This window comes from Protopterus annectens, chromosome 2.part0 (genome assembly GCF_019279795.1).
Source record: "Protopterus annectens isolate FY-2018-M chromosome 2.part0, PAN1.0, whole genome shotgun sequence".
Taxonomy (NCBI): Eukaryota; Metazoa; Chordata; order Ceratodontiformes; family Protopteridae; genus Protopterus; species Protopterus annectens.
In genome coordinates, this window is record NC_056728.1 from 577,371,567 (window position 1) to 577,385,367 (window position 13,801).

General features: G+C 40.8%; 1 protein-coding gene across 1 annotated transcript in view; it reads left to right on the forward strand.

The window, feature by feature from the left end:
• The window catches only part of ERI1 (exoribonuclease 1), a 179,252-nt gene that overhangs the window by 8,596 nt on the left and 156,855 nt on the right, over positions 1-13,801 (forward strand). The window contains exons 2-3 of the mRNA XM_044060940.1: positions 7,466-7,644; positions 13,495-13,714. Of these exons, the coding sequence (XP_043916875.1) occupies positions 7,466-7,644; positions 13,495-13,714 (399 nt within the window). The remainder of the gene's footprint in view (positions 1-7,465; positions 7,645-13,494; positions 13,715-13,801) is intronic.

Sequence of the window (13,801 nt, forward strand, 5' to 3'; positions counted from 1 at the left end):
AGCAGTAACAGAACATCAAAAATATAAGATAACAAAGCTCACCCAAATGTTTTTGTCAGAGGGTTTGCCCCCCCCCACCTCTAATCTCTAAGTATAGCAACTTTGAGACCTCATCACTTTGGAATACACTGAAAAGCTGGACTTCCTTATAGACTTTTGCACTGGTGGTCTAAACTGGTACAATTTCAAAGCTAGTATATTTAGAGATGGGGGATATGGGGGCACAGCACCTCTACAAAAAAGTATTTCTTTAAGTCACATCCATTATATAGATTGTCATGTAACACGTATTACTGTTTGTAGTTCTAGATTCCATTTGCTACTTATTCCCAATAGTTTTTGACAGTTACTGGCATAAAGGGATAAAGCCGTAGGTATGCTACAGGCAACTCAAATTCAGATAGCACCTTGGGTGACTGTAGAAATTAGTGGGGTTGGATGGTAGTGAGCAGCCATTGCAGAGTCATCCTTCCTGATAGGGGGGAGGGTGGCAGCGCTGGCTTGCTGCATGTGTGACTTCTAGTGGGACTGTGTGTTCACTCTGTAGAGCTTGAGTTTAGCAAGCCTACCCTGCAGTCTGCAAGTGGCACCGTAAGCCAGAGAGAATTCAGCATGCAGGGGCACACTTTCCTTCAGTGGGCAGCTATGTTAGAGCTCAGAAGAGCTCCCACAGGGGGTTTGGGATGCTTCAGAGAGACAGGAATAGCTTACCCTGCAGGACTATTAAGCTGACCTGCTTCCTACCACCATCCTCACCACAGAGCAGATTGGGGATTGCTAAGCTGGAGTGAGTGAGCAATGAGGTTGTCCCCTCACCTGGGAACAAAGGGCTGATTGAAGCCAATGGTTCCTCTGTCCGTACCAGGTCCTGCAATTTTGGGGGGGGGTGGGATTAAAAAATAAACTTTCTATCTCTTTTTAACTTTGCTTTTGCATACATATGGATGAAAAAACAAATATCAGGTGATACATGCTACACAAGAAATTGTTTGCATTAACAGCTTGTCTCTAATTCTGCAGATCTGACAGTTCTGTTTTATCAACTAATCATCTACCCTACAAACAAATTGCTAGTAGGCCAAAGCAATGAGTAGAACTAAAGGGAGGAGTGATAAAAGTTATAAACAGTGGGAGCACAGTGATTTGTTGGGGAAACTGTCACTTTTTTAGTTTGTTTCTATAAAACAACTATATCAGGTTGTTCTTATATACAGATGTGATTTTAGGACTGATTGTTTTTATGTTCATGTTTAACTTGCAAGCTTCCTTCCTTGTCTGTTAAAGTCAAGGGGAGTAACTGTTTCATTGAGTAAATGTCTACAGTCTGCTCTAATACTACATGTACAAAAGGAGAAACTTTATGCTTTTTTGCCTTGCCTGGCTAGATAGGAAGGTAACAGAACATACTTACTGTGGTTGGCTGTCTGTATCACTGTTAGCAACAGAAAACGTGACAAGATTGTTCCTACGGCCTCTGTGACTCATTCCACTAGCACAGTTTGTACCTCTAACTTTTTTGCCATAACAATGCCTTGGGTAGCATCTGTGTTACGGCTGTCTGATAATACTTAAAACACCTTTGCAAAGCTGTACAAGTTGGAATTCACCCGCAGGTCCTGGTTTTCCTTTGCAGCAACTGTTATGGAAGACATAATCTGATAGGGGACCATCCTCCATAACAGCAGGACTGATGTCACTGATGTTAAGACTGCTTGGCAGATGAACCTTTCTCGGACTGTCTTGTGCCCTCCCCTTTCCCATCATGCCCAGTGGATACCTATCTTCACATATTTTCTTTACCATTCTTTTGTTCACTAAGGGAAAACTGCATTGTGTTGAATTGTTGTGAGTACAATTTATTCCATTTTTTGCTTTTCTCTTCACTTGGATTGAGACTTTTGACCATATTTCCCCTGTCAGATTGTTCTTTTGTCTTTTAATTTGGGCATAACCCCCCCCCCACACACACACACACACACACACAGACGCACACAATTAACAGCATCTCACAAGTCACTCCACGGGTGGCCTGCTGTAGAGTAGTTCTGTTTGTGGAGTATGTTTATTGTATAGGTGAGACTCTCAACCTTCAAAGATGTAAGTTGAGTAAGGATTTTAATAGAGCTGCTGTTAGACACTGCAGATATGATCTACTGACTCATCTCATTGCCAAATCTTTGTCAGCTGAAGTAGAATCAAGAGAACTGCCTGATGCCTCTTTCTATAGGAGATCTAAGGTATCCTCGACTACAGAAGATTGCTTTTTCCTTTCCTAAAATTATAAGGAAGACTGTCCAGGGTGGACTGAAATGTTGTCAAGAGCCCACATATTTGCCTGTTGTTGTTGTCGAGCTTAGGACTAAGGGGATTTCTCCCACTCAGCCATGTATTTCCAGAACAGTTACACAGAAGTCTGACTTGCCTGTCATCAGTTATTACAGGTTTGGAAGAGGCTACTGTTTCAGCCGTTGACTGGTGCTTATTCCACTGCTGTCTATATCCTGGGGCAGCAGGGATTATTTGGGACCCTTCACCCCAGCCCATCTTTCTTGTTTGTTGGTGTTGTAGCTATAGCCAGTGCTACAGTTTTGCCAGACGTTCACCTTGTGACTGCTAGTTCTAGTGCAGCAAGGGTCTGCTCTGGTGTCAGTCTTTTATGTGACACTCTTGTTTCCAGCATTGATAATTGTCCACCCCTGTGATGTTAAAGGTTTATGCAGATGGTCAGGTGTCCCTGCAGTTGTGCCACTGGCCTTAGTGACAGTTTTGTTTGTGACAGGAATATCTAGATTAATGCTGGATGCTGGGCTCCTATAACTGATGTCTTGTTGGCCTTAATTGGTATTGGTGATAATAGCTATTCCCTCTGACTCCTCAGTTGTCAAAGGTCATCATGCTGGTATGGCTTCTAGATACCATGGTATGGAATTTTTGGTGCTGTCTGACTTGTCTGCGGCTGTACACACACTAGATAGATCTGCTTTGAGGGATGCATTGTCTCAAGCAGTATTAAAAATTCATTGTTTATAGTCTTAATAGGTCTCATTTTTTACATCAGCTTGTGTATGTAAGTGTGAGAAATTTTATGTAGACAGTAGTTGCTCAAGCTTGTAACAATTCTGGTATAAGTAGCAATGAGTGGAACTTTTGAAAGTCAACATTTTGTGACCAGCTAAACAAGAAAGTAAATCAATTCTGCAGTACAAAAATAAAAGTAACACAAGCCTGAGATCTTCTTTCAAAGTCTGTCAACTTCAGATATGCATGTAGTCGACAGTCACTTTAGTGATGAGGTGCCTCCACTACACACAGTTCTCTTGCCAAGTCTAATTGAACAGCACTTCCCTTGTCATTTGATTACAGCACAAGCAGGTAACGGTTTGCAGTAACAAAACAATTTGCTTGGTCTCTCTCAGCGTTGCTGCAGACCATCATTCCAGATAGAATAACTTGGGGCCGATGGCTCATGCCAAGGAGTCAAAAGGTCTTCCTTTTCCTCACCACTTTTATATGAAATGAGTTTTTCAATCTTCTCACTCATTTGAGGTACACTTCTCCCAACATTTCTTTTTTCCCCCAAACACTCATCCAGAGTGCACTCATGTAGTCTGTTGGACTCTAATTTCTGCAGTGTTCATTTTGACCACTGTTTACAGAGGTAGCTCCCTTTCCAGCAAGTTCTGTAACTGTCTAACAGGTGAGGGCTTAGAAAACAGCTAAATACCATATCCTAATCAAGTCCTAACAACTGTAAAAGTGCAAAAAAAATCCCTAACGTTTCAGGATCTTATTTGCGTATCTGTTCTTTACTTTTTTTGTTAGTATTACCTGCCAAGCACCTCCAGGTAGCAGCTTCAAAATAGGTTATACTAGGCTTTGACTGATTGAAAAGGGGCCATAGCTTCCGTTCAATTCACTGCTGAATTGGTAAATAAATGTCCCTCACTATTGGACCTACAGACCTGCAGACTTCTTCAGTAAGGTAGTTGGTCCTCAGACCTTGTGTAGTCTCTTCTTCAAAAGTAGTTAACAAAAAAAATCATATTTGGAGTTTTCAAGTCTGATAAAGGATGAGTACAAGGGAGTTGTAACCTCTTTTGCTCTTGAGGTGATGCCCTTGCTAATCAGGCAAGCAATGTAGAATAACTTACCACAGTAGTTGAGGTCACAGTCAACTTGTGTTCCCTGGTCTGCCACTACAGAATTGGCACTTAGGATATTATTATTATTGTTTATTTTATAGTCAGTAAGAACAGTGTTTTTTTTTTTTAAGGGAATGATGATGCATTTTTTAGCATTTAGTTTAGGACCATGGCTTTGGCACCAATCACTGGGCGGTGTAAGCCTCTTTGAAGAATGCTGATGCTAGGGGATTCAGTGATGGCACCTAATTTGCAGTCATCTGCAAACTTGGTTAGCCACAGCCCCTCTGTTTTGGCCTGTTGTTCTCAGAAGTATATGTCAAACAAGAGGGGGCCTAACACTGACCCTTGGGGGCCCCCCACTGGTGACAAATCAGCTGGTAAAGTTGAAATCTCCCACTTTGAGTGTTGTCTATCTGTGAGCCAGTTTGCAAACCGTCTGACAACATACGAGTTGATATTCAACTGGATTAGTTTGTCAATGATACCCAAATGTGGAACTGTGAAGGCCTTGGCTAAGTCAAGATAGGCTGTGTGCACAGCTTTGCCTTCGACTATGGCTCTGGTCACATTCTCAAAGAAGTCTACCAGGTTTAGCAAATACAATCTACCCTTGACAAAACTGAACTGGAATGGATCTAGGGTTTGGAGGTCACCTGTAGCCTTATTTACGAGATCCATGATGATGCATTCCATTACTTTACAGATGAGGCTGGTTAAACTTATTGGTCTATAGTTACCCAGGTCTGTTGCTAAGCCGCCCTTGTAGAGGGGGATAACAGTCACTGTTATCCATTCATTGGGAACAAAGCCAGTACTCGGGCTGTGGTTGTATAGGGTGCATAGTGGAGTAGCTATCTCTTGTTTAAGAACATTAAGAACACAGCCCGGAATGCTATCTGGTCCCATGAAAGCTGTGTTCTTAGTACTGGAGAGAGCGTTGATGACTTGCTCTTTGGAGGTGCAGGGAGGAGGTGATGTTGGAAGACATGGTTTGTGGTATGCTTGGGGGGGCAGGGGTGTATATGTCTTGTGTGTATTACAGGTTTGTATGAATTTATGGGCATTTCTATTTACGTGTTATAGATATTTGAGCACACACACACACACACACACACACACACACACACACACACAGAAACAAACACACACACACACACACACCATACGAGGCCTAAGGGCACAAACATACACTGCGGTGCAGGTTGTCACTCTTGCAGCCACAGTATTTTCCTGGAAACATATGAGGATATTTAATTTCTTTTATATTAGAACAGCAGTAACACAAGTGAGTCAAAGACTTCTGGTTCTTTCACATGTGCATCCATACTAGGTGTGTCCCACACTATGCTGGTGTCACTAGACCAGCTTCCATACCTACACCACCTCCTGATGTGGGCATTCCCTCCCTTTCCCTGGGCATGGGTAAGCAACTCCACTATGACCCTGAGGCTTTTCTGCATATGTGTTCATTCCTTGTGGCCTTTCTGTCCATGACAGTTACCCATACCTTTTGTGCGAGGAGGACCATATTGGCCACGTTGCAGTGCACCTGTTATAAATTTGTATTCATGCCACCTACAGCATTCCTTCCCCACATCATTTCATAGCACAGCAAGTCGTAAAAGGCTTGGCTGCCCTGCTATTCTCCTGGTATACTTGCTGTGAGCTTTTAATGTCAGTAGGAGCAACTCCCATCTCTGCTGCATTGAACATTTCCGGCTTGCAGCTGCTTTGATCCTGTGATAGTACTGGTACCCATGTGGTTACAGCAGTGAATCGGAGCATGTATGCAGAGGTGGCCCATGGCCCTTGTCAGCATCCCTAGCCCCATGTAGAGTGATTGTTGTATTGTATTTAGCACTGGATTTGTCACAAGAGTGAGCTGTTTGTTAATACTTGCCTACTAAGCTGGCATTGTACTTGTGGAACATAGGCAGTATCGATCCTGTAGCATGTCTTGTAGGTTGTGTGCTGCTGGTATACCACGGGAGACTGTGCACAGATGGGCACATTATAAGCCTAACCTGTTACCATTGCCATGTAACCTGCTGCCCTGTCCTATATATAATATGTCCTGTTGATTTCTGATCTCCCTTAATAATGCTACCTGCCACTGCACAACAGGTCTGCAGACAACCCTTCCCTGTATTCTGTACCTTGTCACTGTTCCCCAGATCTCCTGTCAGTCTCGTGGCATGTCCATCCATTGTGGCACATGTCCCTATTGCACTAGTTATTTTTGCAGTCAGTTTGTCTGTATAGCTAAATGGGTCTACCTGAAAATGCCGAAATCGCAAAACGCCGACACCGGAAGATCCACAACGGAGAAGACCGACAGTTGAGAATCCCGATGCTGAGAACACCGACATGTTAAGGTAAGCGTGCGATAGGGACGGACGTTAGGGTCAGGGTGTGGGTAAGGTAAGTGTGTGATAGTGATGGACTTGAGGGTTAGGGTGGGTTAAGTGAGTTAGGGTTAGGGTGCGGGTAAGGTAAGTGTGCAATAGTGATGGAGTTGAGGGTTAGGGTTTGGGTTAAGGTTAGTGCATAGATAGCTGTGTATGTAAGGTTTAGTGTAGGTTTGTAAGGTTTTTGGTGTGCTTGTGTTGTGTGTGTGTTTTTGGGAAAGGTATTTGTTTTGTTGTTTGTCGGGCATGTGAAGTTTCGTGTTTTTGAACTTTTTTTTTTCATGTTGGTTATTTCGTTGTTGGTGTTTTGATGTGTCAGTGTTTTCAGGAAGACCCGGCTAAATACAGTGTACTCTTATAACAGTATTTCATCTGTTGCTCGCATTAACGTTGTTCACCACAGCAGTAACTGAGGTTTCTATGAAGTTGAAATGGGCCCTGTAGCACCTTACTCATGCAGATGATGGGATGTAACATGTACGTTTCATATTCACACCTTTAAAGCCATGCAGGGCCACCCCTAGTCATGCCTGACTGTTAACTAACTTGTAGGCCTTGCTTACTAAGCTATTCTTTATTGCATTGCACAGCTCTATGGGCTGGCTGTGCTACTGCGTGGTTTGGCCCCTCTCAGTGGCACCCCACTGTTATGTGGGGCAGCTGTGTTATTGCCCAGTAGTATGTGCCTGTGCACAAAAGCCTTCCATTTTTAATCAGATTCAGACGTGGAGTTTACTTGGCTTTTTCAGGCACTGATGATGGGAAAGCAGTATCTGCTGCAACAGGTGTATTAGGTTCATATTTTTTCCAGGATTTTAGGCTCATAGGGTAGCCGCATTTTATTTTCATTAGTCTAGTTTACAAGAGTATTTTTATTATTTGCAGTCTAATAATTTTAAACTTGCTTTTTAGAACAAACAGTGTAGCAGACTTGATCCACAGGAAGAAAAGACAAAAGCTGCCTTTGTATCTAACAAACGGGACTTCAGTGATCCAGTTTATAAAGAAATTGCTGCTTCCAATGGCTATATTAACCGAATGTCTAAAGAGGAGTTAAGAGCTAAACTGGCTAGCCTGAAGCTGGAAACTAGGTGAGAAATATGCAGTCATCTTTACAGTTTGTAAAGTCAGATTTTTCCAGATTTTTAAGCATTTTAGAGCACTTGTGATTAAACATTGTTACAGTTTTGTTAAATGTTGTTGTATCTTTCGGCTTTTCCTGGTTAGGGGTCGCCACAGCGGAACTCCGGTCCGCTAATGATTGGCAGCATATTTTTACGTACCAAGTTGCCAGCCCTGACGTACAACCTTCAACGAAGGTACGCCCATTCACGCATGTCTCCACACAGAAGACGCTTTAGCTGAGAATCGAACGGGACAATGCCTTGCTGTGAGGCGACAACGCTACCGCAGCACTACCACCGCAGTGTGGTTTTGTTAAATGTTGTAAGGGAAATAATTATGTTTTTTGAGTATTCCATGGTAATGATTACAGATTCACACACCCAGAACAGACTTCTGGATTTTTGTTTGGCTTCTTTGTGTGCATAAGGTTGAAAAACATTTGTTGTAACTGACAATTAAGGTCTGTATTAATTCCATTAAAATACAGTCTGTGAGCTTTAGTCACAATAATTTGTCAGCATGCATTCATACTATAAAAAATAATGTTCTCAGTTGTGACAAACTGCTTATGAAGACCGGTGTTTCAGAATATAACTCTTACATTTTTGTTTTGGTCTAGAGTAAACTTGACTACTTAATATCAAGTGAACTAAATGCTGTTTTTTGTTTCTTGCTGTTTGGTATCAAGTAGTTTGGCATTTAAATATTTAGTTAAAATGCATTTTTTTTAAGTTCTGGTAATGTGCTGTTGGTAACTTTTTGGTGTGTGTGGCTGCTGATGCTTCAGAGGAAACAGGCAGCTGGTTCCAGCACATTTATGCACTGACATACCTTGCTGCATTTTACTACCTTCTCTAATGACGCTGTAGAGATGTTCATCGATTATACCATTCAAAAAAACTGTGCTGTTTTCTGCCTAAAATTGTCAAACATCCATAGGGCAAGAAGGAGACAGGACAAGTCTGTTTCAGCATCTGGGGTGACATTCAAATTTCTCAATGTCCTTTTTCCAGGATTCAACCCAGATGAAGCCATTTTTGTGAAACTCATGCAACCGGAACACACTGTAAATGGACTGGATTTTTTTTGTCCCAGTCAGCCAAGTCCTAATGGCCATGGTTGATTACAGTCTTAGTATGGTCATGGCCCATCTAAGGGGTTTCATGACTGTCATGATTTCTACTCCACCTCCTTCATTTCAGGCAGAGCTGAGTCATGATCAAATAAGGCCCTAGTCAGGACAATGTTCTACCTCCCCAACTGTCCTTGTGTCCTTTTACTTGGTCGTTTCTTCCCTAGTTATGATTCGTGATCAGTGGCTGAACAGCAGTGATCAGATATTAAACAGCTGTGGATGATAAACTAAGCTGCTTTTTACGTTTAATATCAACTACCTAAATGGGCGTAGACGCCATTCAGTTTTTGGAAGATTTCTTCAAACGTCTTTGTTTTTCATTCATTGTTTCTTTACATTTAAACTAGAAGGCATCCTTGCACATCTAAGTTTGGTTGTGCTGGTGGTAGTACACAGAGGCATAAAGGTGAAATTGTCACCAGTAGGGAAGGTTAGGTTTTCATTGAGTTTTGCTGTGTTCACGTTTGGAATGAGTCTGACTCAACAGCTATTTTTATTCTTGCAGTGCTTCTATGAAACAACATCATTGTTTTTGATTTATCCACACACCTGTGTAATATGCTTTTTGCATAATTACTGTCCTGTGCTCCAAGTGATGAACTGCATTGTACTGTTGGTGACCAGTTTGCCACAGAGAGGATTGGAAGCTTTTTGTGAAAGTAGACAGTGGTCCATGTCCCCCAAAACTGATTTTTTGCAGATGATGTTTACTGGAAACACTCTATAAAGGAGATTAGATGTTAATAAAGGGGATTAGAAGTTAATGTGTCCTCAAAGAAAGTATCCTGATTTTTGACAAGATCTTGAATATGTGTGGGAGGAACAAATTTACCAATAATATTGAGGATAAACTCTTAACAACAGACCCACTGTGTACGCATAGAGATATCTACCACTACACACATTCACACCCCTACCTGTTGATGTTTATGATGTGGTTCTAAAGACTACATCTACAAAAAATGCAGCTGTATCTTAAAGACTACATCTACAAAAAATGCAGCTGTATCTTAAACTGTAAGCAATAAAACTGGGCCTTCATAGACATAACATAGTATACAGACCCCCCCCACCTACCTCCGCAAATAATAGTTACCATACCTTGGCATGAAGTGAGTCCATTGTAAGAAAATGTCCAGTGTTAACACTGAAGTAAACAGACTCAAAAGATCATTACAACATGACAACCCCAGAAACATTTTGGTAATTGTATCTATTCTACATTTATTTGTAATTTGTTACCAGTGCAGAGCACTGATTGACTGTGACCGATTTCAGGCTCAGCCTAGTTAAAAGTAAAAAACTAATCAGAACTTGGGAGCCCATAAATGTGAATAAATAGTCTACAGTGGAAATACAAATTACAAATAGTATGCAGTGGAAAGACAAATGAAATGCAGTAGCTTTGATTTTGAGACTAAGAAATGACTACTAAAGGTAATATAGAATAGGTGTAAAACAGGCATATATCTCATTCGACTTTTAAGAAGCTTATGACAATATTCTGTGTACATGTGGCCAATATCAGAGAGATCTTGACTGGGTTAAAAAGGATTATTGTTCATATTAGACCAAACAATCTAAGAAAGCACTCCTCCATGGATGTGCAAAAGGGCCTAGTGGGATTACTAATTGTCCTAGCAGGCATCGTAAAACGCATCTGTTTATTGAAGTATTTCCATCATCTGATATGCAGCTAAAAGTAATGACAATTTATTTTGACATTCAGCCATTGGCTAAGAATATGGTGATCTAGACAGGGGATTTACTGTCTTTTGTCTTGGAGAGTGGTTTCTGCTGGAATGCTTTTACTTCTCTTGGGCCTCATCTTTCTACTCTGAGAATAAAAGTACTGAATAGGAATTACCTCTTTAAATTCCAAGACAAGTGGAAATAAAAAAATGCACAAGGTAAAAATCTTCAAATTTCAAGAAAAAAGGAAATAAAATAATATGCAAAGTTAAGAAACAAAATAAAAAAAATCAGGGATTAAGGTGGCTGTGCTAAAATACCAGACGCTTGAGCAGTAAAATGAGTGAGTTGAAGTTTTCCTCTGTTTGCAAGATGTTTACATCTGTAGCATTATGGAAATATTGTTTTAAGACCCAAAATATCTGTAGATCCAGGGGAAGAGATGGCTGATATTTTACTCTTTGTCAAACAGTACCTAAATAGAGAAATCAAAAAATGTCCCAAGACTAGAAATTGTGTATGATATCAGTGGTACTGAATATTGTATTATAGAAACCTCAGAGCCGTAGTCTAAAGGAGAAGGAATCTGGGTAGAATAAGCAAGGGATTCATCATCGGAATCCACCTCTTCATCAGAAGAATTCAATACTCTGGGCCTTTTAAAGGCAAAAGAGGACCAAGGAGGAACAAGAACCAAAACCCCTTGAGGAGGCCGTAACGACAGTAAAGCACTAAACCACCCCCGAGTAAAGGCCTGCCACTCACTTTGTGGGTCTCTAGGAGCAGAATAAACATGATTAGTTTTTTGTTTCTTTTTTAAGGGGACACCTGTCCTAGAAACCTGAGAAGGCCCAGATTCAGGACGGCATTCCACAACTGTAGTTGGAACCTCTTCTCTAAAGAGTAACTGCGGAACCCCTCTGGACCCCTCAGAAACAGTTAACCATATTTCCTCCTGAACACCCGAAACAGACTCCTGCAAAGCCTCGTTGGACGTGCTGCCCACCAGATCCTCACCTGCTTCCAACCCAGATGCAGTAGAGGAATCTGACAAAACAACTGGGCGAGCCTCCAGGCTCATAATAACCTCGGGAGAAACGTCTGACAGAGGCTGGATAGCAGAAGATTGGGGCAGGAAGTTCCATCCACAGTGTCTTTAGCAAGAAGCTTAAGGTGCTGGTTCTCAAGATACAATGAAAGGGAAGAAATCCTTCTATGAAGGGTTTTAGGGACAAACACCTGACAGATCCTTCTATGAAGGGTTTTAGGGACAAACACCTGACAGATCCTTCTATGAAGGGTTTTAGGGACAAACGCCTGACAGATCCTTCTATGAAGGGTTTTAGGGACAAACGCCTGACAGATCCTTCTATGAAGGGTTTTAGGGACAAATCCTTCTATGAAGGGTTTTAGGGACAAATCCTTCTATGAAGGGTTTTAGGGACAGATCCTTCTATGAAGGGTTTTAGGGACAGAGCCTTCTATGAAGGCTTTTAGGGACAAACACCTGACAGATCCTTCTATGAAGGGTTTTAGGGACAAACACCTGAAAAATTGAACAAGTCGTATGGTCATGAGCAGCACCTAGGCAAAAAGACACTTATCGTAGTGGTCTTTATGGGGAATCATTCTCCCACACTGGCATTTACCCTTCCTGGATGACATTAAGCCCAAACAGCACAAAACAATTAAAAAAGAACAAAAACACCCAACAGGGTACTTATCTGCAAAGGAGAGGACTTCAGCAAACAGGACAATGTACCTCAAAGCAACGGTAGACTTTGGTAAACTGGCCGGATGGTGGGCTTCATGGCAGGGAATCCCATTTGTAATAAATACGGCAGCGGTAAATGTAAGGATGTCTGATGAGAAACAGCAGCTTACACCTGTTTACTTTTCTGACTTACCAGCTACAGTACTGAAGAGATCAAATTTCTGCAATCCATGCTTTCCAGTCTTCTGCTAAACTGCTCAACAGAATCATTTCTGCTAATGGTGAGAGTGCTAAATTTGCTTACACATTTGTATTTTACTGACTTCTTACTTGACTTTTGTTTATGTTCTGTAGATTAGAAATTAGACCCCCCCTTAACAAAGGCAGGAACACTAAGTTTGCTCTTAGCTATAGTTTATTATGGTGTGTTGCATTGTACTTACTATTTGGTTGATTTAAAAAGAAATGGTGATGAAATGTCCCGCTTGGGCACTTTACGTGTACTGTGTTTCTTTGATTGAATCATTTTGTAAAAAAAGTTCTGCATTTTTAATCTGTCATTTAGTCACTGAAACATGATTAATTAAAAAAAAAAAAAAAAAAAAAAAAAGCAGCCATTACTGGTGTAAACCGAATAAAAAGTGTTATTACCACATACATCCAAGTGCTCCATTTATTTTGTTCTGCACTGAAATTGTTGTGTCTGCTGAAGATCGTTTTCTTTTTCTATACAAAGTTAGTTAGCAGACTGGGTGGCATACTCTTAGTAAAGTTGAATAGTGGCCATAACATACCCTTTTACACTTATTTGTTATTATGCTGTGCTGTATTGTAACCAAGGTAATGCTTCTGTTATCACATGTCACAAATAGGAATAATTTTTGAAACCCATTTGAATGATAAAATCTGGGGCAGTTGCTCCAGTTTGGTGGCCACAAAATTAACTGTAGGCTAGGGCTGCTGTGTTGATAGTCTTGTGGTTTAGATGGGACACTGGAACAGGAAAGGGACTACACTTGTTGACATGAGGACAAACTATAATCTTTCTCTTGATTTAGATGTATGCTCATTTTGTTTTCCAGACTTTTTGTAGACATATGATCGTTTTGTTTTTCACACTTTCTGTAGACATATGATTGTGCTGGTATTTTGTTTTTAAAGTGGTGTAAGGGAGATAGTCAGATCTTACTGGCTGTCATTACAAATGTCTCCATTGCTTTAACAATAACTTGTATTAAAATTTTTAGTTAACACACTTTTTCTCCTTGCTTTCAGAGGTGTAAAAGATGTCCTGAAAAAACGTTTAAAAAGTCACTATAAGAAGCAGAAACTGTTACAAGCAGCACAAACAGAGGCTAGCAGCACAGATACATATTATGATTTTATCTGTGTCATTGATTTTGAAGCAACATGTGAGGAAAACAACCCAAATGACTTTCTACATGAAATTATTGAATTTCCAATTGTACTGATCAACACACGGACACTGGAAGTGGTAAATTTTAATTTTGCAATACAAAATTATTTGACATTTTTTGGTGTGGCCTTAGCTTCACTGAAACATCTTAAAATAGTTTTAAAA